Genomic DNA, 26,811 nt, shown 5'->3' with positions numbered 1-26,811 from the left:
TTGTCTTCAGTCTTTTTACTTTAAGGTTTAAAATCTCAAATTTGTGATAAAATTGTTTTAAATTAAGAAAAATTGCATATCCATTTTCTTGATTCTTGAATATATTTTTAAGAATGATAAGGATTTGGTTTCTCAAAAATGTAAAGGGATATAGTGATTCCCTTTTGCTACTTCCATTTACATTATCCATTTATAATATTTTTCGCGGTAGAAAAAACACTTTATCATAAAACGTTATTGTGTCCTATGTGGGTATAATTGTAATTTTCAATCCTTAAAAAGACGTGCATATTTATGATGGACATTATTTAATTTGATTCATTGCTCATTATTTTGCTATTGAGGTTTTCATGCTTTTTGGTATCACAATTTCGAATGAATGAATTCAGTAAGGTTTGCTAATAGACACATGCTGATGTGCTGTTCTTAGCATTAACCATATGACCATGTATAAGAAATTGAATCGTAACAGCTGTTTACCTTTCTTTAGAAATTTCTTTTTCTTTTCCCGTTGTAGTTACACAGAGGTGAGATGAAATTTCCGAAAAACCAATTTTACCTTGAACGTTTGAACTTTACTCTATAAGAGGCAAATTAATGAAACAGAAAGTCATGTTTTAAAATAATTGACCGTCAAGTACCACAAGAACATATTTTTATATTGTCATATGTATTTTAGCTTACAACTCGGGTTTATGTCTACATTTGCAACGTGCCATTCATTTGTAAGGACACATTCGTGAAAAAATAAGTAAAAACTATATGCAATCAAATAACTTCATAGGTTTAATATCAAAAGAATTATTAAGAATGATAAAGATTTGCTTTTCGAAAAAAAAATTATTGGAAGACAGTGATTCCCATTATCATTCTTTTACATTTTAAAAGTGAGTGTATTGCAGTGACTGTTTTTAAGGATACGTTGACATGTATAGATTGAGAATGGCGAGACAAAGAAACTCACAACAGGAATATTGGACATAATGCATTAAGCAATAGATACTGAGACAACAACAAAAATTTATATAACCGAATGGTGTACTCCTTTTGACATCTATGTTAACATTTCCGGCACACCATAACGAAAATTGAATAAATTGAATGACGAAACTTAATGTTTAAAAATTGACGTTTCAAATGGGCCAGCACACAGCACAACTAATACACAAATCCCTTCAATTGAATAGGAAACAACTAAGATTCATGTGGTCCCGAATAAATCGAACAACAGGGCAGGATTAAGAAATGTCTAATCATTGGTAGTAACAGTATTGCCAGTGACACTATATATAATTAGATACGGCCTATTTGAAGTTATACAATTTTGTTTTCAAAATAAGGTTTCATTTCAAATCTATTATGGATGGGGAGTATTATGTTTTTGAAAGAGTCGGCTGGCAATTGTGTTTATTTGTCCGACCCACTTAAAAGCTGACCAGAGATTCTTGAGAAGTATCAGCGTATGTATTTTTGTTTTTGAATTGAATTAGAGGAGTAGTGTTTTACAACTATTAAGATATTTAAAAAAAGGTAAGTTACTTGTGACAAAAGTGTTCTTCTGCGTGTTTTTCATGTCTGCATTTTTCCTTGGTTTGCTTATCTTGAAATGAGTTCTTGGTCTATACATCTCTTTTGTTCTCATAATACTTTTTGGATGTTTGTATAATGTTATGTGTTTAAATTGAATGTTAACCACTGCATTATGCTTCTTTTTTAAAAAGGCGATTCGTGTTTTTTTTAGAATCGTTGCACAATTTGAATTATATAGAATTTTGTTTTCATGTGATTTATTTTTAGTTTGATTGCGAACGTTACTTTTGCGAATTCCAGAATTTTAAATAGGACTGGGATAATAAAGTTGTAGTAATTTGAGTATTTTTATTTTCTCTAGTCAAGTAAGTTGTAAAGAATTCAATTTTTGTATGGTTTATGTGCAATTAAAACACGCCTATCTGCTGATCGGTCTAAAACTATACTTTCTTTATTTCATTTTTTTACAAATTCAAATTCACCAGTCATGGTGTGCTTGTATCTTTTGTGTAGTATGTATTCAACGGGTCATAGTTTTCCTTTCCTCGTTTGTCTACCCCGGACTTGACTTTTTATGAGCAACTCGGCGGGTGTTTCTAGAAAAGCAGAGGACGCTTACCCTACCGGCGCACCTGGTCCATGCTCCCAGTTTTTAGTGGAGTCCAAGGTGCTCATTTTCTTTTGTTACTTTGTATGTATGATTTTAGTTACTTTATGTTCTTTGTTGTGAATGTCTGTTTTCCATGTCTGGTCTTTGTCCCTGGATTACATTCTTTTGATTACCGCTATAACCTTGGTTCCCTTAATTACTCTTTATTAAAAATTACCTGCTTAAATGTAAGTTGCGGTCTTTTCGATAATTAGCTATTTTATTGTTAATATAATGTCAATGATTACCTCCCGTTTCTCTTTAATATCGTCGACAAAAACCAAAACATTCTTAAATCATAATGTTTACCTGTCAACGCTTTGTTAAATAAATAATTAATTCTGATCATTAAATACGGTTTACATCACCTGGTCACGTTGCAGAAGACACGGGTTCAGCTTATGACTACATTATTTCTACAATACCCTCATCAAACGGTTTAACTTGGTCTTTGTATTACGTCGAAAAAGTATAGAATTTATCAATTATATCATGACTGGTTGGTCAAACACTTTAACACGTGTGAATAGAAGAAGTATTACTTGCGTAAAACACTGAAGGTGTTGTTAAAGGGTCATTCGATTTCGTTTGAATTTGTTTTAATTGCAAACTTATGCACAAGAATAAATGCATTAATCATGAAGGTCAGAATGACACGAACAATAAGAAACAATATTATTTTTTGTTTTGTTTTGATTTTGTTTATTTGTTTTGTTTATTTGTTTTGTAGGTTTAAATATTTTACTTTAATGACTTATGTTTCGTAATTTACTTTAACATACAGTTGTTATTGATATAAACGTTATTTTGTAAACTTGACCAGTTCAGTAAATAAATGCATATGCTAAATTATCAAAATGAAATTTTCTATATGATCACTCAATTACAAGTACTCCTTAAACTTGCATTGAAAAAAAAACAAATATAATGCTTTGTAAAATATGTCATGAAACTTTGAAATTACACTGCTCATGGTTCATATTTATATATTCGAAAACGTGAAATCGAAATGAATGTTAGCATCACATGATTGGAGTTGTGTAATCAAATTTTTCGGAGTTATGTAACAAAAAATCCTTGACCCTTTTAACTGCAATGCCGCATCCCTTAGACCTTAATCTTCGCCTTCATTGCTACTCTCTCCTCTCGTTATGTTATTAATATGTGACTAAGAATTTAAGCAGCTCTTTGTGTTACCAATGAGTTATAATTAATTGCACCGCAATATTGGATATTTAATCACAGAGAGGTAAGTAGTTTCATGTTGTTACAAGTTTAATGTCAATATTTCGTTTCTCTTTTGCTACACTCTGTTTAGTTTGTAGTTTTGGGTTAATCCTCTAATGCCTATGTGTCGAATCATCGTTCAATTTTTAAAATTAAATCAGAACTGTTAACATTTGTTTTGCTTTTGTTTTACCAGGATAATAAACGCCGTCGATATAAACTTAATGATCCACCGTTTCAAATTAAAACGATTGTTTATATACCCTCATTACAAGTAAAAAAAAATACATTGACCTTTTTAAAATGTCCTATAGTGGTGAACTATATCAAACGATTTATGATTGATAACAATATCAGGACTTTTTACCTCTATCACAAACATTGAAAGCGGGTCAAGTAACCACTGGATTCCGCCTACCCTTCCGTCTGTTGATCTAAGGGTGTACCAACATTGTGTTTAATGTAACTCAAAATGTTTTAAACTAACGTTATCAAAACTTTTCATGATGTTTATAAACATATTGCAAATATGCTATCTCCTATTATGAAAACATTTGACAAATTTTCTGACATATGTTTTCATACATTTGATCATTCTGAACTAACCTGTAGCTAAAAAAGTATTTTTCAATATTGAATACCAATGGTGTGCACTGCCTATAATAGGTAATTTGATAAGTTTTACCAATCGAACTAAGACATTTGCATTATAAGTACATACTTTTGCATTCGATTTTCAATCGCTGTAAACTTTATAGCGGCAAACCAAAATAATTCAACTAGACAACAACTTTTTATATTACCATTGCATTTTATAAATGCGCAAACCGTTTTAGCAATAACAAAATTAAATGTTTATTTTTTTTTCTTTCTGTATAGGGTGTCAAATTGAAAAAAAATAATATACATATGTATATATTATGTTAACAATATATGCTTGTTCAATGTCAGTTTTATATAAGCAGAAGTTTTTGTAAAAAAAAAATACCTAAAGATAAAATCCATAATAGAAAATTTAACTTTTATTGAAAATTCTCGGTTCACTTTTCCTGTGGCTGAAGTGTGAAAAATCAAAAGTTCGTAAACAGAAGTTAATGAATGTTACATTCTATTTTTACTTATTTTCAGACAAAATAAGAAAATGAACGAGAAAAGACTTGGTTTTGCTACTGTTGATTATGTTGTATTTGCTATTTCTGTGGCAATATCTGTTGGAATTGGTATTTTCCATGCAATGACGGGTGGGCGACAGAAAACAACTTCAGAGTATTTAATGGGTAACAGGAAGATGAGCATTGTGCCTGTTACATTGTCATTGATTGTATCATTCGAGTCGTCGATTATGATGTTGGCATATCCTGCAGAGGTTTATACCTATGGTATCATGTTCATTTTGTCTAGTCTTGGATTCACACTTGCTGTACTGCTGGGAACTAGAATCGTGGTTCCATTAATTCATCCCTTGAAAATTACAAGTGTATATGAGGTAGGCCAGTTTTGTCTAAATGATTGACTTTATTACTTACAAATGTTAAAAAATTTGAGAGAAATGCAAAACAAAACCAAAGGAAAAAAGTCAAACAAATACTTAGAAAACATAGAACATTATTACAAAACATTACCAAAACAAACCATAAAACAATATCAACGAAACAAACCATGCCATCTGAATAGTTTTGGAAATTTTTAATTATACAAATGAAAACATTGTTTAATAAAGTATCTATAAATACATTAAGGCTATTTCTTTAATTACACATGTATATATGTTGACTACTTCAGTACCTCGAGCTGCGCTACAACAGCAAGGGAGTACGTCTGTTGGGAACAGTACTTGGCATGCTCTCAAATGTAAGTTGATAGAAAAACATCTCCTGGGAAAAGGGTCAACAAAGTCAAATATCTTTATCAAGATGATGTTTTACCAGTATTTTGCTGCCCGTTTGTGTTAAATATTCCGGAAATAATGAACGTACTTCGAACGAGGGGTTAAGCGCGCACGTGCTAAACCTAGTTTAACCAACCTTTCATTCCGGAAATGCCTGTACCAAGTCAGACCATTAAGTCCGATAGTGTCCAACTTTTCAGTTTTTACCCCGGACATTGCCATTTATTACGGATTTTCCTTTTGACTATTCCTTTTATCTGTTGCCTAGATTTTATTAGTTCGGAAATTTCGTTATTACCCTTTATTCTAACAATATCTCAACAACATTTCTTTCAAAAGTGTTCTTATCAATATAAGTCTGGATTTCACTCATTGGTGTAGCTATAACCATGGCGTCATTTGTTCGCTGTGAGTGGTTTTGGAACTGCCAGTCAATTTGTCAATTGTGGTATTAAGCAAGTATATTTGACTTCTTTTCTAAATAGATCGCCTATTGTAATATTTTTGACTAATGTTCTTTTATCAACAGTTTATGTTTCAAATTGATATTTACAAATTTGCATATAAAGTACTATACAAATGTCCTATATAAAAGTTACCTGCAGTGCAGTAAGACGCTGTATTCCAAATAATTCTGCGAATCCAAATCTTTGATTATATTAGTTTCTTCGAATATTCTTGTTTTGTTTAATGAAGGTTGTGTACATGGCGTTTGTGTTATATGGGCCTGGTTTAGCAATAGAAGCAGGTAGGTGAGAATTATGTACTTTATGATTCCTCAGTGTTAATATTTATAATTTATAATATGTTAACCATCCTTACTATGTCATCAATAAAGATCTTGTATTTAATAATTAAACAAAACCAATAACAAAAACAAAATGTAACATGATTGTATATCAAAAGTTTCTATTAACCCTCTTTATCTGTTAACTAAAGCGATTAATGCAAATCGAAGTTCTAGGTATTCGAGAAAATGCTCATTGTTCTTATACTAACAAAGCTTATTTTAATAATATTTTACGATCGATATTATATTTGAAACAAGAAACTCAGTCTGAAATACAGGATTAATACGTGCAGGTATCTTTTAGTCTTTGTGTTACAGTTATATTCTACACAAAACGCAGAAGGCTTGATAGTCACTTAATTAGTGAATTATACCGCTGAATAAGCTCATTCGTAAGAGATTTAGTTAGTTTTTGTTGCCCAATAGTTAAGCAAGGCATTTTACGGTATTAACATTGATTCGCTAATAGGGTCTTTATATAAAAATTAAAACACTATATTTAAAAGCAGTCCTTGGTATGATTTGGGTTGTGTCTTATGATATACTGTGATTCTCAACTCCGCTGGGAAGAATTAGGAATGATTTTACACATATCATATAACTTTTAATAGGCAAACTGGTCCGAAGCTGGCATGTCCATTATCTGCTAGTAATCCTTAGTTTGTACATTTGTGCAATTTATGTTCAGTTTCTTTATTTCCGTTGTAACAAAGGATTCAAACCTTTTTTGAACTAATTTTTAGAAATTTTTAATTGTGTAGTATTTTTCCACAGTGGAAATGTGGTGATCACGCCAAAGTACTTTAACCCCGCCGCATTTATAGCACCTGTCCCAAGTCAGGAATTTCTGGCCTCTGTATGTCTTGTTTTGTTTTCACCTTTAGTTTTTCATGTTACTTGAGTATATTTAAAGCAGTTAAGAGTTGGCAATTCTTTCGCTGTATCTGTGTATGATGATGTTTTTGGACCAGCTGCTGCAGCCTGCCTTGTTGTATAAAGGTTAGCTCATCGTTCATTGATGACTAAACATTTCATTCCGATGGGTTTGTTGGTTTTATGACATATACGCCATACCGATTATCGTTATATGTTAAAATTTTCGCTTTCAGTGACTGATTTTCCACTCTGGTTATCTGTTGTGTGTATATCAACAGCATCTGTTGTTTATACTGCTATTGTAAGTATCAAGCAATATTTCTTATTTTGTTCCTGGAGAAAATATAATGTCATTAAACTACACATCTTGAATACTAATAGGTCCAATGTTAAACAGAAACAAATGTGCATACTGAGTACAAAACGAAATGCGTATTTAATTGACTCGAATTTCTAAACGCAAGAATCGAAATTTAAAGCAGCTAAAAATGCGATAAATGGCCTCTTGCAAAAATATCTCTCAGTGAATAAAAATACTTGTTTTGTCTGCTCTTATTACGGCTGTGTGTCTCGAAATGTTATAATTGGGAAACGTTTTCACCCAGATTGTCTAATTATGAAAATGAAATACAATTCAAATATATAAATATATATATGTAGTACTACATTCAGTTATTTTGATCAGACGAACATTTCATTTATAATTTTCTTACATCAAAATGTAGACTACAAACACCCACAAGTGTTTGACGATGAATACGATACGTAAAGAGTTTCATTAATCACATTTTACGCGGGTAACAGAGAGAAAGATCTAACATAAGATATATATACAATTATTAAGGAAATCAAATATCCCTTTTTTAATGAAATATTCATGTACCTGCAACATTGGAAGTGTTTAACAGATTCCATGTTTTGTTCCGTTTTAGGGCGGACTAAAAGCCGTAATTTGGACTGACGTTTTCCAGTGTTTAATCATGTTTACTGGAGTTTTCGCAGTTTTACTTAAGGTGAATATTTAAAAGAACAATCGAGGGAACCAAGTTTATAGCGGTAATCAAAAGAATGTAATCCAGGGACAAAGCCCAGACATGGAAAACAGACATACACAACAAAGAATATCAAGTAACTAAAATCATACATACAAAGTAACAAAAGCAAATGAGCAACTCGAATTCCACTAGTTCCACTAAAAACAGGGAGCATGGACCCGATGCATCGGTAAGGTAAGCGCCCTCTGCTTTTCTAGAAAACACCCGCCGAGTTGCTTATTAAAAGTCCGGGGTAGACAAACGAGGAAAGGAAAACTATGACACCTTGAATAAATCAGTGGTCATGGCGCAGATGGAAACGATCCACAAGTTCATGATGACGACTATTAAACTTCTGTAGTGATGACTTCAATCTTGTAGCAACATAATCCTGTTCCAGAAGCTTGTTTGTTAGAATTCTAGCGCGAAACAAAAAGTCTGTGTAGTTTCGGCAAGCTCTGGCATAACGTATAAACACTCCACACGCAGGTGCTGAAGGGATGATGCCACAGATGAAAGGAAAGTTGACAATTCTTAATGAAAAGTCATCACGTTTGTCGTAAAGTTTGGTCAATAGTTTTCCTTTACTATCTAGTTCTAAGTGTAGGTCAAGATATGAGGCTGACTTCACAGTGTCTATAGTATCGTTTATTTCAAGTTCTTTGGGGGTAGATGCGATGTATCAAATCCCCGAAATTAGGATTGTTTAAAGATAATACGTCATCTATATAGCGGAAACTGAGATTAAAGGATCAGATCAGCTATAAAGTCAATCTCATAAGAATAAAATTGAAATACGGATATTTCAGAAATATGTTTGTGTGGTTTTCATACGACTACAATAAAACTAATTAGGAACAAATGTAATTTATACACGTGTAATGCTCGATTATAAAGCCATCCGTTCATTTCGCAGTGTCTTGGTTTTTCTTGCAAGAAGGAATTAGAGCATAATAAAACTTTTAGTCGGGGAAAAATTATTTTCATAAGTGCAAAAAAAATGCCATTCTTGAACACTGGTTTTGAGAAAAGTTAAGTAGAGATAAATGTTCATTATCATGATAATTGTTGATTGATTCATCTTTTATTTAGGTACGTCTAAAAACTAAATAACTTTATATATATTCTTTTGAGGATTGAGATTTCGGACTTTTACAGAAGACACTTAAGCTGTATAATAGCATCTCTTGTTGCATAGGCCTTTCACTATTTGATTATAGGTGTGGTTGAAATCTTATTGTCACCAATGATTGTACTTGCTGTTGTAGATTAAAGATATTGGATTGCGCATTTGTTTGCTTATCGTCCCATCTGTTCTTTTTCAATCATTATTTTTATGCTAATTTGTTTATAATAGTCTTAAGATAAAAGATAAATTTACACTCACCATCGCTTCGTTATCATGTGACGTACTACTCAACAGTTTCGTTACTCATGCAGATTTATAAGATAATTCTGTCTGTTTCCGACGCAGTCGTTATAAGAACGCTATGATATCACGTGACACCAAAGATGCTTAACTATGGCAACGTAATTATTGGACCTTACAGACGTGCATTTTTTAACAAAATTAATGGCAATTGTAAAAATTTATGCCACCACTGAAGCATTTTTGATGACATTTATATACAATGTATTTAACAATTGTAAATAGTTTACTTGTTGAATCAATTTCATAATGTCTCAAATATTTATAAAAAGTTTATAAAAAGTATTTATCCATTATCATTACCTTATATAGACATACTAGATATGTGCACATCAGTTTTAGTCGAAAGTTTAGAGTTGTGTTGTACCTAGCTTGAACGCTGTGTCTATACTTGCCCAAACTGTTTAGAGAACGACTTCCGTGGTCGTATCAAACTGTATCCCCAATACATTTAATTTTTACAAGATTTTGATATCATTTTAATATATATTGAGGTGTTTTCATTGGTTGTAGGGTACTCTTGATACAGGCGGTCCCAAAGAAGTTTTCGATATAGCCTCCAGAACAGGAAGGCTGAATTTTTTTAAGTAAGTTTTTAATCTTTTGGATTTTGAACTTATTTGTTTTGATAATCATTACATATAAAGTATAACGTACGTTTATTTACTGGTCCAAATGATCAAAATATCAAAAATTTTAGACTTGCCTACAAACTTTTGACAAGTTTTAATTACAAATTAGTTAAATTTGCATGTTTTAGACTTTATGTGATGGCTAATTCTGTTATTGAAATATTGTTAAACTATTTTTTCTGTAGTTTTGACTTGGACCCTACTGTCCGTCATACATTTTGGGGCTTAGTTTTTGGCTCTGCAGTGAGGTTGTTGAATATGACATTTTCTCAGCCAACAATACAAAGAATATGTGCATTGGAAAAGCAGAGAGATGCCAAAAAGTGAGTTTTAATTTAGAATTCCTAGCTGCAAATCGAACTTTATATAATTCATTATGTCCTGTCCCATGCAAAATGATTTGTTTGGTTCAAATTTACTACCATAGTAGAAACTTGTTATAAATATTTCACAACTTGCTAATTTTATATGACGAAGAAACCTTCTATCGAAAATATATAAATAAAACAACAACAAAAATTGATACTTTACTTCTTATTTCTTCTTTACTCTACAATCAATTATTGGCAACGGTTAACTTTCGGAAGGATCAAACACAAATAAATTGCACAATATTGGCGCTATTTTAACTGAAAACTGATAAAGTAATGAGGTTGAAATCAACCGAAAAGTGTGGGCCTGTACTGACCTTTAGTTCTGTCATGTCATTGTATTGTTAAAGTCATAATATTGGAACAAATACTTTCGAAAACACATAAAAAACACATCAAGCCAGAAAAAAACAACAATTTTGAATCAATGCGGTGTTGTTATACCGGCAATTTTATGTATTTAGCGTTACAACAACAAAAAAGTTACATGAGAGATACTCGTTAAGAATCAGGTAGAGAGTGTAACATGTTATAAAAAAAGCCCACCATTTTATCAGTGTCATTTAACTATTTGCACAGAATCAAGAAAGAAGCACAACATTTTGTGTATCATTTTGGTAAAGTGAGTTATAATTTCAATGAAATGCACTGAACATGAACATTTTGAGGGCAGAAAAAGAACATTTTCTAATATTCTATTGAAAAATTTCTTAACTAATCTATTAGTATAGAGATCGACGATGGTCTTTTCAAATAAAGAAATCATCCTTAATATTGTCAGATCGGTGGTTTTTTTTTATTTCTCCAATGTTGTCTAATAATTATCTAAAAAGTATGAATAACCACGAAGAATGCACACGAGTAATTATATTTTTGTTACCTAACAATTAATTATATATATAAGTATGGAAAGTTCTGAAAAATTCCAACGATGTTGGAACTGCCGGATTTGCAAAGCAGATTCTTGGTTGTTTCCTCCGCGGGACTCGAACTCGTACCGATGTGACATATGTTGCAACACCGACTGCACAAAGTCCATTGCCCTAGACTTAAGTTACGAGGAAGCGAAAGACCTGGCCAGCGAAAGCTAAATCTTTTATATAGCCTAGTTGGCCGAATGATCTAGGGCACTGGAATTTGTGCAAGCGGTCTGGTTAGGAAATTACAGCCGATTTGAAAATCCGAAAAGATAAGTATAGTTAACAAAACATCCTGCTTGATATTTCCAATAGAATGTTATGTATTGCTGGACCTGCTTTCCTCCTGACTTTATCACTTGCCTGCAGTGAGGGATTAGTTGCATATGGATATTTTACTTCGCAGGGCTGTGACCCAGTTTCCTCTAAAATCATTAAAAAACCAGATCAGGTATGTATTTATCAAATAGATAGTTATAAATCATTTGATAATAATTCTAATCTAGTTAGTAGATGCCTTCTTCGTGCATTATGATTGGTTGTTCAACTTTTACAACCTCAGCGTAAATTCCATGTACAAATCGTAAACAACATGGCTACCATAGATTCGACAGAGTCGTTTAGAGGCTTAAAACGGTATTATCTGACTGATTCCTTTCATTTCCGGCACTGTATATTCAAAACAACAATTTTGAAAGAATATAGTTGTCAGTAGCCCGTAAATACTTTGAATACGGAAATTAATAACCATAGTATGTAGTTCCAACTTTGGTATTAGGTACCTTCCACACTTTTTCATATTTTTACTGGAAACTTATTTGCTGAAGTTTTGCCTCTAATTAGTAGAAAATAGGTTAAAAATTACATGGGATTTTTTTTCATTAATCAATTCTGACTAAAAGTTGTGATTTGGTTCAGTGGAAGAAATTTAGGACTTTTAACTCAGTTCATTTGTCATGTTCACCCCATCTCCGAGTTATATGTACAAATTTCAGAAAATGATGGTAAAATTTTCTACAATTTATGTATAAAATCCTGTTTGTACATATCTTTAGGCCAGAGAAGTTTTATTAAGTTTGCGCCGGAGGAATTTTCTTAATTTGCTCAAATGTGTATGTTGAAATGCACTTGAAAATTAATTGTGGTCTCGTGCCATCACGTTATCGGTTGAATGCCGCCATTTGCAATGTCAATTTCGAGTGCCAATTTCACTGAATGAGAATCTACTAGAAAAAAATATGAATATATTTCAGATAGTTAGAGATTGGAATTATAAGGATTAAGCATGATTTTTTCCAGAATTAATGGATGTGTAAAGTCGGACCATTCACTCACAAACCTGACATAAATGTCCTTTGAACTTTTATTTGTTTTGTGAGTGAATGGTCCGATTTTACATTTTACGGTAGTTAATCCTATAATAAATCAAAAAGGAGTACGTCTAGATTTCGTGTTTGGATGTAATAAAGGGTAATAAGATACTATGGTTCTTGGATTACATATATTTTTCAAACATTTTATGTAATCGATTAAATACGCACGCGGCTTTCCGCAATTGGTCCCACTACTTCTTTTCCGGTTCATCTTCAGTTAAGTCTCGATGTGAGCTATTTCTCTTCTTCTTCAAACTCGCTGATCAAAGTAAATAACAAACACTTTACCACTTGAATGAGGATATTATGTAAACTGAAATAGAATCTATTTTCTCATTTATTTGAATATTTTAAAGGACTTTCACATTGCTACAATGTTTGATATGTTCATTGCATAAATGTTCTAGGGACAAATTAAATGATAATACTTCTATCTGTAAACTAAATTTTAAATTCAGACAACCATTTTTGAAGTTTTGATTTTTTTTTTTATTAAACTGATGACATTTGTCATCTTTTAAAACACCAGGGTTTGCTAAAATTGAATACAAACTCGGTAATATGATAATCGCAGAACGTACTCCTGTCGCACGATAAGATGGTCATTTACTTTGATGGTACCAGATACTAATAACATGTAATTTCATGGGTTTAACACATAAGCTTGTGCAATAGAAATAAACAATTTTTCTTGTTGTGCTGTAAAATATAGCACCCCTCCTACCTAACTTTAAGATTTAAGACCAATTTAGAACTTCTTTACAGGTATATGGACAAAAAGCGTCTGATGATAGACCCTAAGAAAATTAATTAAAATATTGAAAGAAAGTCCATTTTAAATGTAAACCATTTAAGTAAAAAAATACATTTAAAATTTTTAAAACCTGATTTTGGCTTTCCGAAAATACTTAGTTAAATTAATATATATTTTATACATATTTTCGAATTTCCAGGATGCTGGTGTGGTAAAATTCCTGCCTTTTGTACTTTTTTGCCTTAAAGTATTCGTTATATTTACATGGAAGACGCCATATTCTATATGCATCCTCATATTTATCGAAAGTAAAAACTAAGGGGTATTATGATACCTAGAGGGGTTTAAGATCACAATTTCGGGCATCGATCAAATTGATAAGGTAGTATTTAAAACAATACCGAATGCTAAAAGAACATACAAACGAACCCCATTAAAACTGAAGATGGTTTCTTGTGCCCCAAAGCAGCATAACCGCCGAGCTATTTGTCGAAAGTTCACGTCCAGTGAAAGTAGAATGATTACAGATGGAATTCGTTTGAATTAATCAGTATCGTCCTATCAGATCATGGTGATCACTGTTAAGTTTTTGGGTTGTGATTTTTTTTTATCTATCCTTCTCAAAAAAACTTGTGTAAGCCATTGCATTAGCATATAGAATATGGCGTCTTCCATGTAAATATAACGAATACTTTTGTGTAAGCCATTGCATTAGCCGGTATCTAGAAAATCGGTGTATTGGTTGCAATTTCCAGTGCAGCGACAAAAATCTGGAATGTTCCTATATATGAAAGGAGAAATTAAAGTGCGTTTGTGTTTTCATATCACACTATAAATTCACTTAGCTCAATAAAGTAATGATCACAGTCTTAGTCTTCTACGGAAACCTCTATGGACTCTAGGTACTTCCTAAATAGAATTATTTTTTATATTTAGATCTTCGTGCGTATTTTATTCTTATGCTGCTGATGAGAGGTTACTCCTTTAAACAAATGTATAGAAAATCGAAATTTGTAATAATTATACGACTGTTATTTTGGGATCTTACTGTCTCTGATTTTATTCTTCGAAAGCGTTGTAGCTGCATATGTGGTTATATTGGATATTCAAATTCACAATTAATTCATCAAACTGTAAATGAGATTACATACAGATAAGAATAATATCGTTTGAAACACATTTTCCTCATAAATAGCTGAAGTGTTTGCTTCCAAAGTTAATTAAGCGTACGGTTTTTGTTGTGTGTGTGTATTTTTTTTCTTTGGTGGGGGGGGGGGTTGTTTATTCTAATGCGAACCTCTATGTATATATGCAGGTAATTCCCTATATGGTCTTCCATATCTTTCATGAAGTTCCAGGAATGGCTGGTTTATTCATGGCGGCTGTTTTCAGCGCATCACTGAGGTATACGCTTTCATGATTACGCTAAGTATTGTTTCAGTTTTATCACTTTGGAATCAAAATCGAAAAGCTAAAGCTGCACAGTGTAAAACTGAACAAGCTTTAATTTTCTTATCTCATTTTACTTCGCTTTATTAATTCATTGTGAACTGATGCATTTTATTTATCAGATAAACCATATTTATCCCATAAACCATATGTGTTTGTTAATTAGAAATTTTTGCAGCAAGAAATCAATTGCTGTTTATATCGTTATAAAAGAATAACATGAGAATCGCCCTACAAAGCCCTCCAGAACAGAATCGGCCTACAAAACCCCCCAAAAATAGAATCGGCCTACAACCCCTCCCCCCTAAAAAAATAAATACTTAAAATCAAGTAGGACTTAAGGCATTTTATACGTTATACTTAAATCGTACAAAATAATTAAACTATACATATTTAACCTTTTTTCTTTTAACCTTATATTTGAGAATTAAATAAAATGATAATAGCACATTGTAAAAAGTTGTCTTTATGAGAGTTACGATTATTTTTAAGTACATTGTCATCGCTACTGAACAGTTCTGCAGCAATGGTTGAAGAGGACATTGTTCGACAAAAGTTTAAAAATATATCTGATTACAAAGCAACGATAACAGCTAAATTTTCAGGTGATGTTTCAGTTTTTTTATCGAACGAACACAAAGACGGTTTCAGCATGCACGTTAATTATACATACAAGATAGAAAATAATAACATTTTTTTCTAACTAACTTCTAATTAAGAAATAGTGTATGCAAAACATCAATATGAACTAATGAATCTCTTGCTTAGTTTTAAAATACCATATATGGAAAATAGTTCATTAAACAATGAATCCCTTCAATGAAGTTTTTTTTTAATCGTATTCGTTTTAGATGAATCAAGTTACACCTTGTCGTTTGGACACCTATATATTACCCAAAAAATGCTAATTGTAATCACTTTTTCCATATAGGAAACATACTCTTCGAAACCTTTAAACTGTTAGATATGTAAATCGATCATATCTATCAAAACAATTGTGAAACGCGACAAAGCAGAAATGAAGATCCTTTTAAAGTTACAGATTCTGCCATTAAACACTATTCGGATTACCAAAACCATTTATTTTTAATAGATCTTTGAAAAGTTCTTTTAATATAAATAGTATATATGATTTTCGTGATTTTGTATAGTCTTTTCAGTTCGGCAGAGTTTTCTAAATAAATCTGAAGCATTGATATTTGTTTTTTCAGTGGTCTTTTTCGGAGTTATAGCAGTTGGTATTACATACTTCTTAGAAAATGTAAAAGGTATTATTTCTCAGGTAAGTGACATTACTTCGATTCTTTGAATAAATCGTCACCATTTATTATGTGTGGAGTTTTCATATGACAACGCACAATTTATGCCAGAGCTTAGCGTTACTACGCGCACTTAGTGAACCGTGCTAGGCTTCTGGAACGGGGTTATGTTGCTACAAGGTCATCACTTCAGAAGTTTATTGGTCGTTATTGTGATATCGTTGGTCGTAATAGTGAATTCAATTTCATCGTGAGAATCGATTTGTTCACCGTGTCATATTTTTCTTTCGTCTACCCCGGACGTGATATTTTATGAGCATCTCGGTGAGTATTCCTCAAAAAGCAGAGGACGCTTACGCTACCGGTGCACCTGGTCAATGCTCCCAGTTTTTAATGGAGGCCAGGTTGCTTATTTACTTCTGCATCTTTTTATATGTTGTTTTGTTTATTTCATGTTCCTTGCTGTGTGTGTATATTTTGCCTGTCTAGTTTTTATCCTTGGAATATATTCTTTTGATTTCCATTCGAATCTTCGTTCTCTTTATTTAATCTGTCACAATTTAATAATTTAGAAGCACTATTTACAATGTATTTGATGATATAGGGATACACAGAGATATACAAGGATATACAAAACTACCAGGGTGTCGCGAGAAAATCAAGCAGTCAGAAGGCTTGTTATAAATCAAATTATTCTTTTTAAATATATCCTAACATGACTTGTAGTCTTGAGATAAAACACTAACAAGTTCTTTTTTATATCTTTACAGATCAGTACCAGTTTTACATCAGCGATTAGTGGACCGATAACTGGCCTTTTTCTCTTCTCCGCATTTTATCCATGGGCAACAAAACGGGTAATGATGAAGGTTTTGACTCTTTCGTGTTTCGCTAAATGCAATTACACTTGATTGAAAGTCTGACGAAAAGCTGTTCATGTAACTGTAAATATGTATACCATTATTTAATTATGCTTATTTGATACACAAGTTGTATTTCTTTGTTATATTGATGCAAATACTTAAACAAATCCCAATGTTATATCCATGCAAAAATGTATCAAGATTATTCACACATACTTCAGAAATCTTTTTTATACCCTCCACGACAAAGTGTCGGGAATATAGTGATAGGGGTGTCCGTATGTTCTTCCGTTCGTCCATACTTCCTTCCTTCGTTATGAATGGAATGAAATACAAATTTCATAGAATCTTTGAGCATGTTTCCATTGTACACCACCCAGATTTCAATCCGAATAAACATGAGGGTCCGCCTCTTACCATGTTGGTCCGTAACCCCTCCTACACCACAGAATGGAATAGAATGAACCTTTCACTGAATCTTCACTACTTTTTCCTTATGTGCACCTCCTATTGAAGATGTTGACCCAAATCAAGTTGGGGGTTTCAAATAGCAATACATGGTCTTTGTCATTTGTGAATATGAGGACTCTAGAGTTATCTATTATCCGTTACTCCTCCTATACCACATTTATTTGAAGTTCTTTTTTTTATTTTTGTACTTAAACGAAATAGAAAATGTTATCATAAAATTAAACGTCTATCAAGAAAATAATTTAGAAAATCGTTTAACTTCAGAGTGCTATAACTGGCACAGTGTTAAGTACAGCATTGGTGTTCTGGCTGACTCTTGGACAAGCATTGTCTTCATCGTTACGACCAAATGAACCTTTAACTCCGGGGCCAATTGACCAGTGCTTTGATAACAATTCAACTATTTTGGTAAACGGCTTACTGAACAAAACAGTTTCATATTTACACAATACTACGACCACTGTACAGTCAACCACAACTATATTTAGTGAACCGTAAGTCTGATAGATTCTATACAAAATAAGATTTAACAAAAGTGAAAATATGGAAAATCATGCCTAAACGGCTTCAAAAACTAAAAATTGATGAAAGGAAGAAAACAAAAACAATCATATCAAATTTAAACATCGAGAATCTTCATCCAAAGAGCATTGATGGGATATGCAGGTGTAATTTCTCGTTTTCTGGTTATGTGCCTTTTGAGATTTTATATTTGGGAGGCTTTATGGTTTTGTATTTTGTCGTACTTGCTTTTTTTAATTTGTATTAACTTTGTTCCAGGCGAGGTTTAGATCGTTACTATTCCATATCATATCTTTGGATAAATGTTCTTGGACAGGCTTTCACAATAAGTATTGGCATCATAGCAAGTTTCATTGAAGGTAAGAACTTACAGTTAAAAATGGTACGGTAACACACAACAGTTTTTTTATCTCGAAGAATGAAGTACATTAAGATTTATTTTGATTTGACAAACGTTTGACTAATTATCTACTGAAATGATAGTAATAGCGTTTTTAATTTAAGGGAAAAAAACAAACAAGAGCAGCTTAAAACAAACTTCTGCTCGCGATTTTAGCGAATCTAGAACTATTCATAAAGATGTTCCACGTCAGAGGGACAAATAAATCGGTATCCGAGAGCAATGACAACAGAGTTGAAAAGTAAATAAGTATCCGAGAACAATGTCAATAATATTTGAATAATACATTAGTATCCGCATCCTCCCAAGTCATGGTTTTGATGCCACCTTCGCTCCCTCAAACCCCTGACATCTCTCATTCATATTCAGTGGGTATCGTCCAGATTGGTTACTTCTCCGGATACGCAGCACCAATGAAAATCGATTTAACATACCGTCAGTGGAAACGTAAACAATACCACGAAGTAATGGACGATCCGATATAGTAACTGAGTTGTTAGATGTCACAAATCTAATCATTCTAGCCATTTTGTAAGTTATACCGAAAAGTTTCTATTACGAGTGATTTGATTGGATGTATGATCCGTGTTAAATTTAGGTAACTCACTAGATGGCGCTGAACGATACCTGCTACATTTGAATGAGTAATGTCAGAGATTTGAGGGAGCGAAGGTGGACTCAAAACCTCGATTTGGGAGGATGCCGTATCCGAGAACAATGAAAGTTAAGTTTGGTTATTTGTATACCCTTTTGATCATATAGATTATAGCCGTCTTCTCATTGTAGGACTTCCAGATTCTAAAAGCATCGATGTCCGATACGTCCTGCCATTTTTCGATCAACTGTTTCCATGTCTTCCAAGACATATCCGAAAGAAGTTATACATGGGTGTTCCATTTGAAAAGGTATTTTTTTTATTTGCTGTATATTTGCTAAATCCATCACACTTGACTACTTAACATTTAATTGTATACGCTATGTATTTGCATGCAGGGAAGTAATGAAAGAGTCTTGTTCACATGATTTCATGTATCCAAACCATTTTTTCCCGAAGATATAAATATGATATGGTATAACAAAACTGAAAATCATGCACAGGGCTTGCTCCCACTATCAAATATGCAGGCCACTAATATATATAAACTGAAATATATTCTCAGGTCTTCGAACTTTTATTTTGAACTGACATCGAACAATAATGTGGGCGTTCTTTGTTCAAGGAGAAATATTTTTTTCTATTATTTTTGTTTGAAAAGTGTGGGGTGGGGGATTTGTCATTGTCTCAAGGTGGATGAATGAAGTGAAATTAATTTATCTATTTTGCGAGATTAAAGTGTAAAGTTTATGTTTAATTTTGTTGTAGCGTTCAATCTTGTTGTCACAAAATTATTCCAAAAGTTTAGCGGATGAATCGAAGTCATTTTCTCAGGAGGAAAACGAAATAGTGAAGAGTGTTGAACTTTTGTCATTCCAACAGAGCGAAACAAAGCCGTCGTCTTAAATGGTTTAGCTGTTTGTGCAATTAGATTGTCTGTGTACAAATTTAAAGATTCTCTACGTCCATGTATTTCAACATTTACATCATCCTAAACAACGTTGCAATAACGTAAATATGGTGTAGAATTAGTTTTAAAATTAATATTTTGATAAAAAAAAATTTTATTTATTACCGTTGAATCAAAACAGAAGCAGGAGCTCGTGTTAATGAATAGAATGAGAATGAAGAACAGGATGTCGTGCATAACTAACTCTTTTTCGCTGACATTTCGGTACTTTTTGATCTGATATAGCCACATCATAACGTACAGTGTTGACCGTAAATTGTTTGAAGTGATCAGTTCAAGTTTTACAGTTTCTGACTTCTGTCATTAACTCGTCGTCCAATGGATTGTGACTATATCTACAACGAGTACAGACTTATTCTATTGTCATAGTTTTAGTGTCAGTGATATATATAGATATATTTGTCTTTTTTTTTTAGGAGGGGGTTGTATGTTGTAGGTTGTGTCTGCCGAATTTCCTTGACTGTTATTTCTCTTGAGTTAATCACTTGATTAATTATATGCCTTATCTATGGTAGCTTTTTATTTCGCTTGTTATGATAGCAAACGTGTGTTGTATTTAATCTGGTTCAAACTCCATTCTCAAAAGCATAATGTTTTATAAACAATATGATATTATCAACAAATTAAAAACATATAACAATGCCACATTCAAATGCTTAATTTGCTCATGACCATTCCGTGTTCTATTTCATTCGTGAATATAAATCTGTCAATTTGTCTGCTTCAGAACCAGAACCTTGCTAAATAATGTAAACAGTAATGAAGCTACATAACATATGTACAAGAAAAACTCTGAAATCGTGAAATTGAATAACTCCCATAAAATCAATACCAAGCAGCGCTTACATTTGTAGCATGCGCCTCCCTTCTTTCTTTAATGGCGACATATGACGACCGGAATGTGTGAGTGGTGAACGATATAATCGCTTACACTGCCCATAATTGTTCGCCGAATACTTCCAAGTCCACGACAACCACAAACTATCATGTCGGCATTTCTATCATGAGCCACTCTAACAATGGCCTCCCCGGGTTCACCGTGAACCTTGATCAACTCCGCAGGCATCTAGACAAATAAACAATGAACTTTGTTTATTTATCTTACCATGACAATCTATTTTTTTCTTAGCTATAGAGAAACGGAAGGTCGCAACAGCATTCAATCTCGGTAATGGCAAGAACATGTCAGTGTAACAAAGCAAGCTTCAGAAAAGGTTCAATAATAAACAGCAATTCAGTAAAGATACATTTAACATTTTGTGACTGTTTGGAAATGAATTAAGGTGCATCTACTTTCATTGGTAATGACAATGGCAGCAATTAAACATTGGTATTATCATATATGAATTGTCAGTGTAAAAGTAGACTAATTATAGCAGCCGTCTCAACAAAATCATTTTTTTTCAGGTTATCATTTACCCGAGGATTATAAATATCTTATGTATATGGGGTGAACAGGATAAAATCGTGGGATGATTGCTCGTCATTTGTTTAATGTCCGCGATGCAATCACTTCATTTGTAATTTTCAATGAGCCCTTTCGCGTCTTCATCATGCAATCCTTTATATGGATATTATTTCCATCTGCGATCTAGCATTATTTCATTTTATAAACTGACAAACATTGTGTTTTTTTTTCAAATTGAAATACATATGAATAAAAGTAAAAACAACGATAAAAATAAATATACAAATGGATGTAAAAGGATATGGAAATAAATATGTGACATATTCATGGTAAAAATTACGTTATAACAGAAAAATGATTGTAAATCGGACCAGGGGTTAGTAGAAATAAGTATCTGCTTTACCAAGACCAATACTATTGTTCCTGAATTCGATATTATTTAACCGTGTTTCCTCAGCAACACTTCAATCAAGTTAATAGGATATTGGGAAATTTTGTTGATACTGAAAATATATTACCCCAATCTCTATGCACTTTTCTTTGAAATGTTGAAGGACTTGATCAGCTTTTTTCTCCTCTCCTTGAAACTGCTGAGCAATTGCTTCTGGATTTCCCGGCATCATAGCAACAGCTAGAATATAAAATAAAAAAGGCAGGAATTGTTTTTTTGTTTTTTTGTCTTTGTTTGTTTTTGTTTTGGTTTGTTTAATTTTATGTTATTTTTTTTTTGGAAGGGAGAGGCAAAGGATAGGAGCTAAGGCTAGCAAAGAGTAATCAAGGGAACCAAGATTATTGCGGTAATCAAAAGAATATAATCCAGGGACAAAGGCCAGACATGGAAAACAGACATACACAACAAAGAACATAGAGTAACTATAATCATACGTACAAAGTGACAAAAGCTAATGAGCAACTCGGACTCCACTAAAAACTGAGAGCATGGAACAGGTGCACCGGTAGTGTAAGCGTCCTCTGCTTTTCTAGAAACACCCGCCGAGTTGCTCATAAAAATTCAAGTCCGGGGTAGACAACAGAGGAAAGGAAAGCTATCACACGTTGAACAAATCAGTTTTCATGGCGCAGATGGGTACACCGTAACGATCAACGAGTTCAAGATGACGGCCATAAAGCTAATGTAGTGATGACTTCAATCTTCTAGCAACATTGAACGCATAACATTACTCATAGTACTGGTCAACAATACACTCGTTTAAAATTACGTTACATTTACTAAATGCCAGTTATTATGCAAATATTAAAAAAAAGCAATAATTATGATTGTTTGATGAGGAATGGATAGAAAGTAATATATATCATCCTATTATATATGTCTATATTAACACATAATCTGTCGGTTATCTTGTTTATAATATTTATGACACTGCCATTTCAGTATTTACCTAAATTAAGTTAACTTACATCCATATGCCATAGCATGTCTGTGGTCGACTGCATTTACTAAAAACACAGTATCACCATCTCTATAGGAGTTGTCTTTGAACCCTAAATGAGAAAACAATTCGCCTGTATCACCATATATTGTAGCGCGCATTATCGACTTTTTTTCTAAGTTTCGACATTAAATATTGAGTCTAGATAATATAAGTACGTCTATATGTAACATATAAATTATCCATTCAGAACTTTAGATGTACAGTAATAGTTTCAAGTGGTATGTGTAGAGAGTTTATGATCAAGTACCAATTGTCAAGTGTATGTTCGAAGAGGGCACTGGGTAAACATACCTAGTGACAAACTTATATTACATCTTAAGAGCCATTCTCTGTATGAACCAAAATCATGTGACACCTCAAACTTTAAAATTTCTTTACAATTACTTTTAAAAAGTCTATATATGACATACTAATATCGAAATTAGCAGAAACTTTTATATTGCAAATCCACTGCCATAGAAACCAACTTTTGACATCACCCTTAACTACCTAAAAGGATTTTGTCAATGGATTCGTTACCATGGAAACCATTATGAATTATTTATGCTTTAGAAAGTTTGACAACTCCATGATAATAATACAGCTAATATTTTATGTGTAGTCACATCTATATTCAAAACTAGAGTATCAAAAACAATGGTTTTCCAAAATAGTCACTTTTTTATTTTAGGTAATTTCTATACCACCCATAGATATGTGTATACTTTTTTCTTGAAAATTGTCATTTTTAGTGTTTTTCAACAGTGCATTACATTAATACTCTTAATGATTCAAAGCTCCTGGTTAAAACAGTTACTTTAAATGAATTCAAAAGAACATTTTAACTTCAAGATCACATTTTCTTATTTCAAGGATATAAAAAAGGCCGACATCATAATTTTTGTTTTTATAAACATGCATTTTTTTTCATGACCTCGACTATTATTTTCCAGTATGAAATATATTCGTTTTGTTTTTACAGGTATATGCTGTCTATATACTAACATTTTTACCACTTGATGAAAATAAAATATTATTTGAAGATCAAAAGTTTGGGGTATAGAAAACACTTTAAAAAATATAATATTTCCGCTTTTTTCCATGGTCACCATATTCAAGGCCATTTTTCTCAAAATAAAAAAAAATCACTGGTAATTTTTTTCTTCTACTACTGATTTAATTTTAAAATTTAATTTAAGAATAACTTATCTACGGATGCAATTTTATGAACTTGCAATTTGAAATTCACTAAAAATAGTATTCTTAAAATGTAAAAACTGGCATTTTTTTAAAGGTTCTTAGACTCTTTTAGAACGAAAATTTTAAGATCAGTTTTACAACTATGACAAAAAAATGTATTTGATTTAAAATGTTGGTGTTAATAAATGCATGATTTTTTATTCCATATTGTCAACTATCCGTTTTTAGATGGTACGTCCCCTTGTCACATCATGTGGTGTTTACATATAATAGCTGGCTCGCATTTGTAGCATTCGGATTTTTACGAAAGGAATCTTTATATATAAACCAAGAAATTACTCACTCCATCAAGGTTTTCGATATAAACACCTCGTAAAAACATTCACAATTTTTTTTAACTGACACAAGGAACTCATTTTTAAACACAGATGTACTTGTACAGGTTTAATACGTGCGAGTATCTCTAACCCTTTATTTCACGGTAATATTCTGTGGTTGAGAATAGCATTTTTGGGGTATTAACATTGATTCGCTCATAGGGTCTTATATTTAAAAAAAAAAAAAAAAGAACTGTTGGCATGACATGAATTGTGTTCTTATTATATGACTTATGACGTTCCGTGGTTCTCCACTCCACATGGGAAGAATTGGGACTGATTTTACATCCGATGGGGGCATATAATGTTTGGTAGGTTTAAACTGTGCTGCGAGCTGGCATGTCGATCAGTTAACTGCTCGTAGTCCTTAGTTTGTACATTTGTGTAATTTATATTCAGTCTCTTTTTTATTTATTTTCGTTGTAACAAGGGACTCAGATTTTTTTTCACCGAATTTAGGTGTTTTTTTTAATTGTGTAATATCTTTTACTACTCTCAGGCAATATTTTAAAGGGAGAGGTTTGTGATCACGCCAAAGTACTTTAACCCCGTCGCATTTTTTGCGCCTGTCCCAAGTCGGGAATTCTTGGCCTCTGTGTTTCTTGTTTCGTTTTCACCTGTAGTTGATTTTTAATGTTACTTGAGTAAATAGGGACAACTCATTCACTGTACCTGTGAGCGATAATGTTTTGGGGGCCAGTTTCAGCCTGCCCTGTGGCGTGAGGGTTTCCTCGTCGTTCATTGGAAACCAATGGGTGGCCTTGGGCTGACATTTTCATCCAGGTGGGGTTTGTGTCTCTTTGACATATTCACCATACCTATTCTCGTGATAAAACATAGTTATGTAATAAATTCTTAATGGTTTCCTTGAAAACAGATCAATTACAATTAAAATGGCATGGAATGACCTTTCGAGTAGTAGAGTGATTTTTTTTTCGATGGCAATGGGGTTAAAAAATAAAAACAGTTAATGGTTTCAACGTTCATATGCCAGGGTGACTTCATACAGTAAAAAAATAAGCAATATTTGATACTTGTGATTACCAGACAGAGAATTTCTCTTAATTTGTAAAATGACTTTAGACTTGTATGAGTTGCCAATGAATAATTCTTTGGCAGATAGGTATTTAAAAATGCATAATTTTGAAAACTTTTCGTCTATTCTTTAGAGATGAGAAGAAATAAGCTTTTGGAATAAAGGATACCACTTAACAATATATTTAAATACCGTCATAGACACCAAACATACACGAACATAGATTTGCGCTGCATTTCATGTGTAAAAAGTCGATGACAATGTATATAATGTTCATGTACATCTGTTGTACATTGTTTTACAGTAGTTTAATATTATAAGAAATAATGTATTCATACACAACACTAACGTGTAATTCAACGTACTTGTAACCAGATTAATATAATAAAAACTTACATTGAAGAGCCAGGTCTGCATGCTTACTTCCATCAACAGCAACTACACACACTCTGTTTTGTTTATTCTCCGCCATTCCAAGTCGATATATTGAATTACTGTAACAATCAGATGACGAGGGGCCCGACAGAGGTTATATGGAGGGTGTTGACTTTTTAGATGAACTTTTAGTGTGTAAATAATAAAGGGCAAAATATTGACCATACAGGTAAACTATTCAAATGTTGAAATCGTACGTACCTCGCAAACGTATAAATAACTACAAGTTAATATATGTATCATGGAGAGAGTGGTAAGGAATTGTTGACAACTTATATATGCACCCATTATGTCAAATTAGTGGATTGAAAAAAAAAGTGTCGGTTATACTCTGGTCTGTAGTAGAAATACTAGTGGGTGTTATTTTCGATGAACTTTTTGAGTCATTTCACCGACCTTGATACATCCAACTTTTACTGGAGTTGTAAATGCGACCGTGACGAATTTCTGTAAACTTTCTGTGCTTTTTATGAAGTGTGATTAATCTATTGTTCAAAAGTCATTTCCTGTATTTTATGACTCTACTGAATTTGATATGTTGCTTGGCAGATAGCGCCGCCGGCTGCACAGAGGGATGTGACAGTCTGCTCATTTTATAACAATTTAATTTAGTGTTATGATTGCAAATTCTGCAAACTGATAAAAAACAGTTCATCAATAACTTATCTGGCCATGAATTCCAATTTCAGGGCAGTCGGATAGGAACAATTAAACACTGTCTCCCCTTGTACTTCACAATACCTCTTATTTTCGAGGAAACACTGACTGGAGTCATTTTTCCTATTCGATTTTAATTTACATTTTTTTTCGAGTGGACTTATTTTTCAGCAATTAGTTACTTGCTCCTTCGATTTCGCACAGATATTTAGCAGAGTCATATCTGTTATTATCATGTTTACCCTTTTTTTTGGGGGGGGGGTGGT

The 26,811-nt window shown here is 32.6% G+C and overlaps 2 protein-coding genes across 2 annotated transcripts; one reads left to right on the top strand and one right to left on the bottom strand.

Moving 5' to 3' along the window:
• The first annotated feature begins 4,543 nt into the window (after positions 1-4,543).
• On the top strand, positions 4,544-20,962 carry LOC148624597 (sodium-dependent multivitamin transporter-like). The gene is made up of 16 exons (XM_088567322.1): positions 4,544-4,892; positions 5,189-5,257; positions 5,991-6,042; positions 7,194-7,261; positions 7,893-7,973; positions 9,937-10,010; positions 10,241-10,378; positions 11,659-11,794; positions 14,786-14,874; positions 15,412-15,524; positions 16,131-16,201; positions 16,949-17,035; positions 17,777-18,006; positions 18,293-18,393; positions 19,221-19,339; positions 19,798-20,962. Exons 1-16 carry the CDS (start codon positions 4,548-4,550, stop codon positions 19,933-19,935), a joined length of 1,911 nt encoding a protein of 636 aa, XP_088423448.1. The 5' UTR covers positions 4,544-4,547; the 3' UTR covers positions 19,936-20,962.
• Positions 20,502-26,007, bottom strand: LOC148624596 (uncharacterized). The gene is made up of 4 exons (XM_088567323.1): positions 25,850-26,007; positions 22,827-22,910; positions 21,926-22,038; positions 20,502-21,065 (listed from the first exon to the last, which is right to left on the bottom strand). Exons 1-4 carry the CDS (start codon positions 25,923-25,925, stop codon positions 20,874-20,876), a joined length of 465 nt encoding a protein of 154 aa, XP_088423449.1. The 5' UTR covers positions 25,926-26,007; the 3' UTR covers positions 20,502-20,873.
• Between the last annotated feature and the right edge of the window lie 804 nt (positions 26,008-26,811).

Source organism: Perna viridis, chromosome 2 (genome assembly GCF_037379345.1).
Source record: "Perna viridis isolate PV_CMFRI_1.1 ecotype Kerala chromosome 2, ASM3737934v1, whole genome shotgun sequence".
In the NCBI taxonomy this organism is placed as follows: Eukaryota; Metazoa; Mollusca; class Bivalvia; order Mytilida; family Mytilidae; genus Perna; species Perna viridis.
The sequence above is the reverse complement of the archived record's forward strand: the minus strand, read 5'-3'. Positions and strand labels throughout refer to the sequence as shown.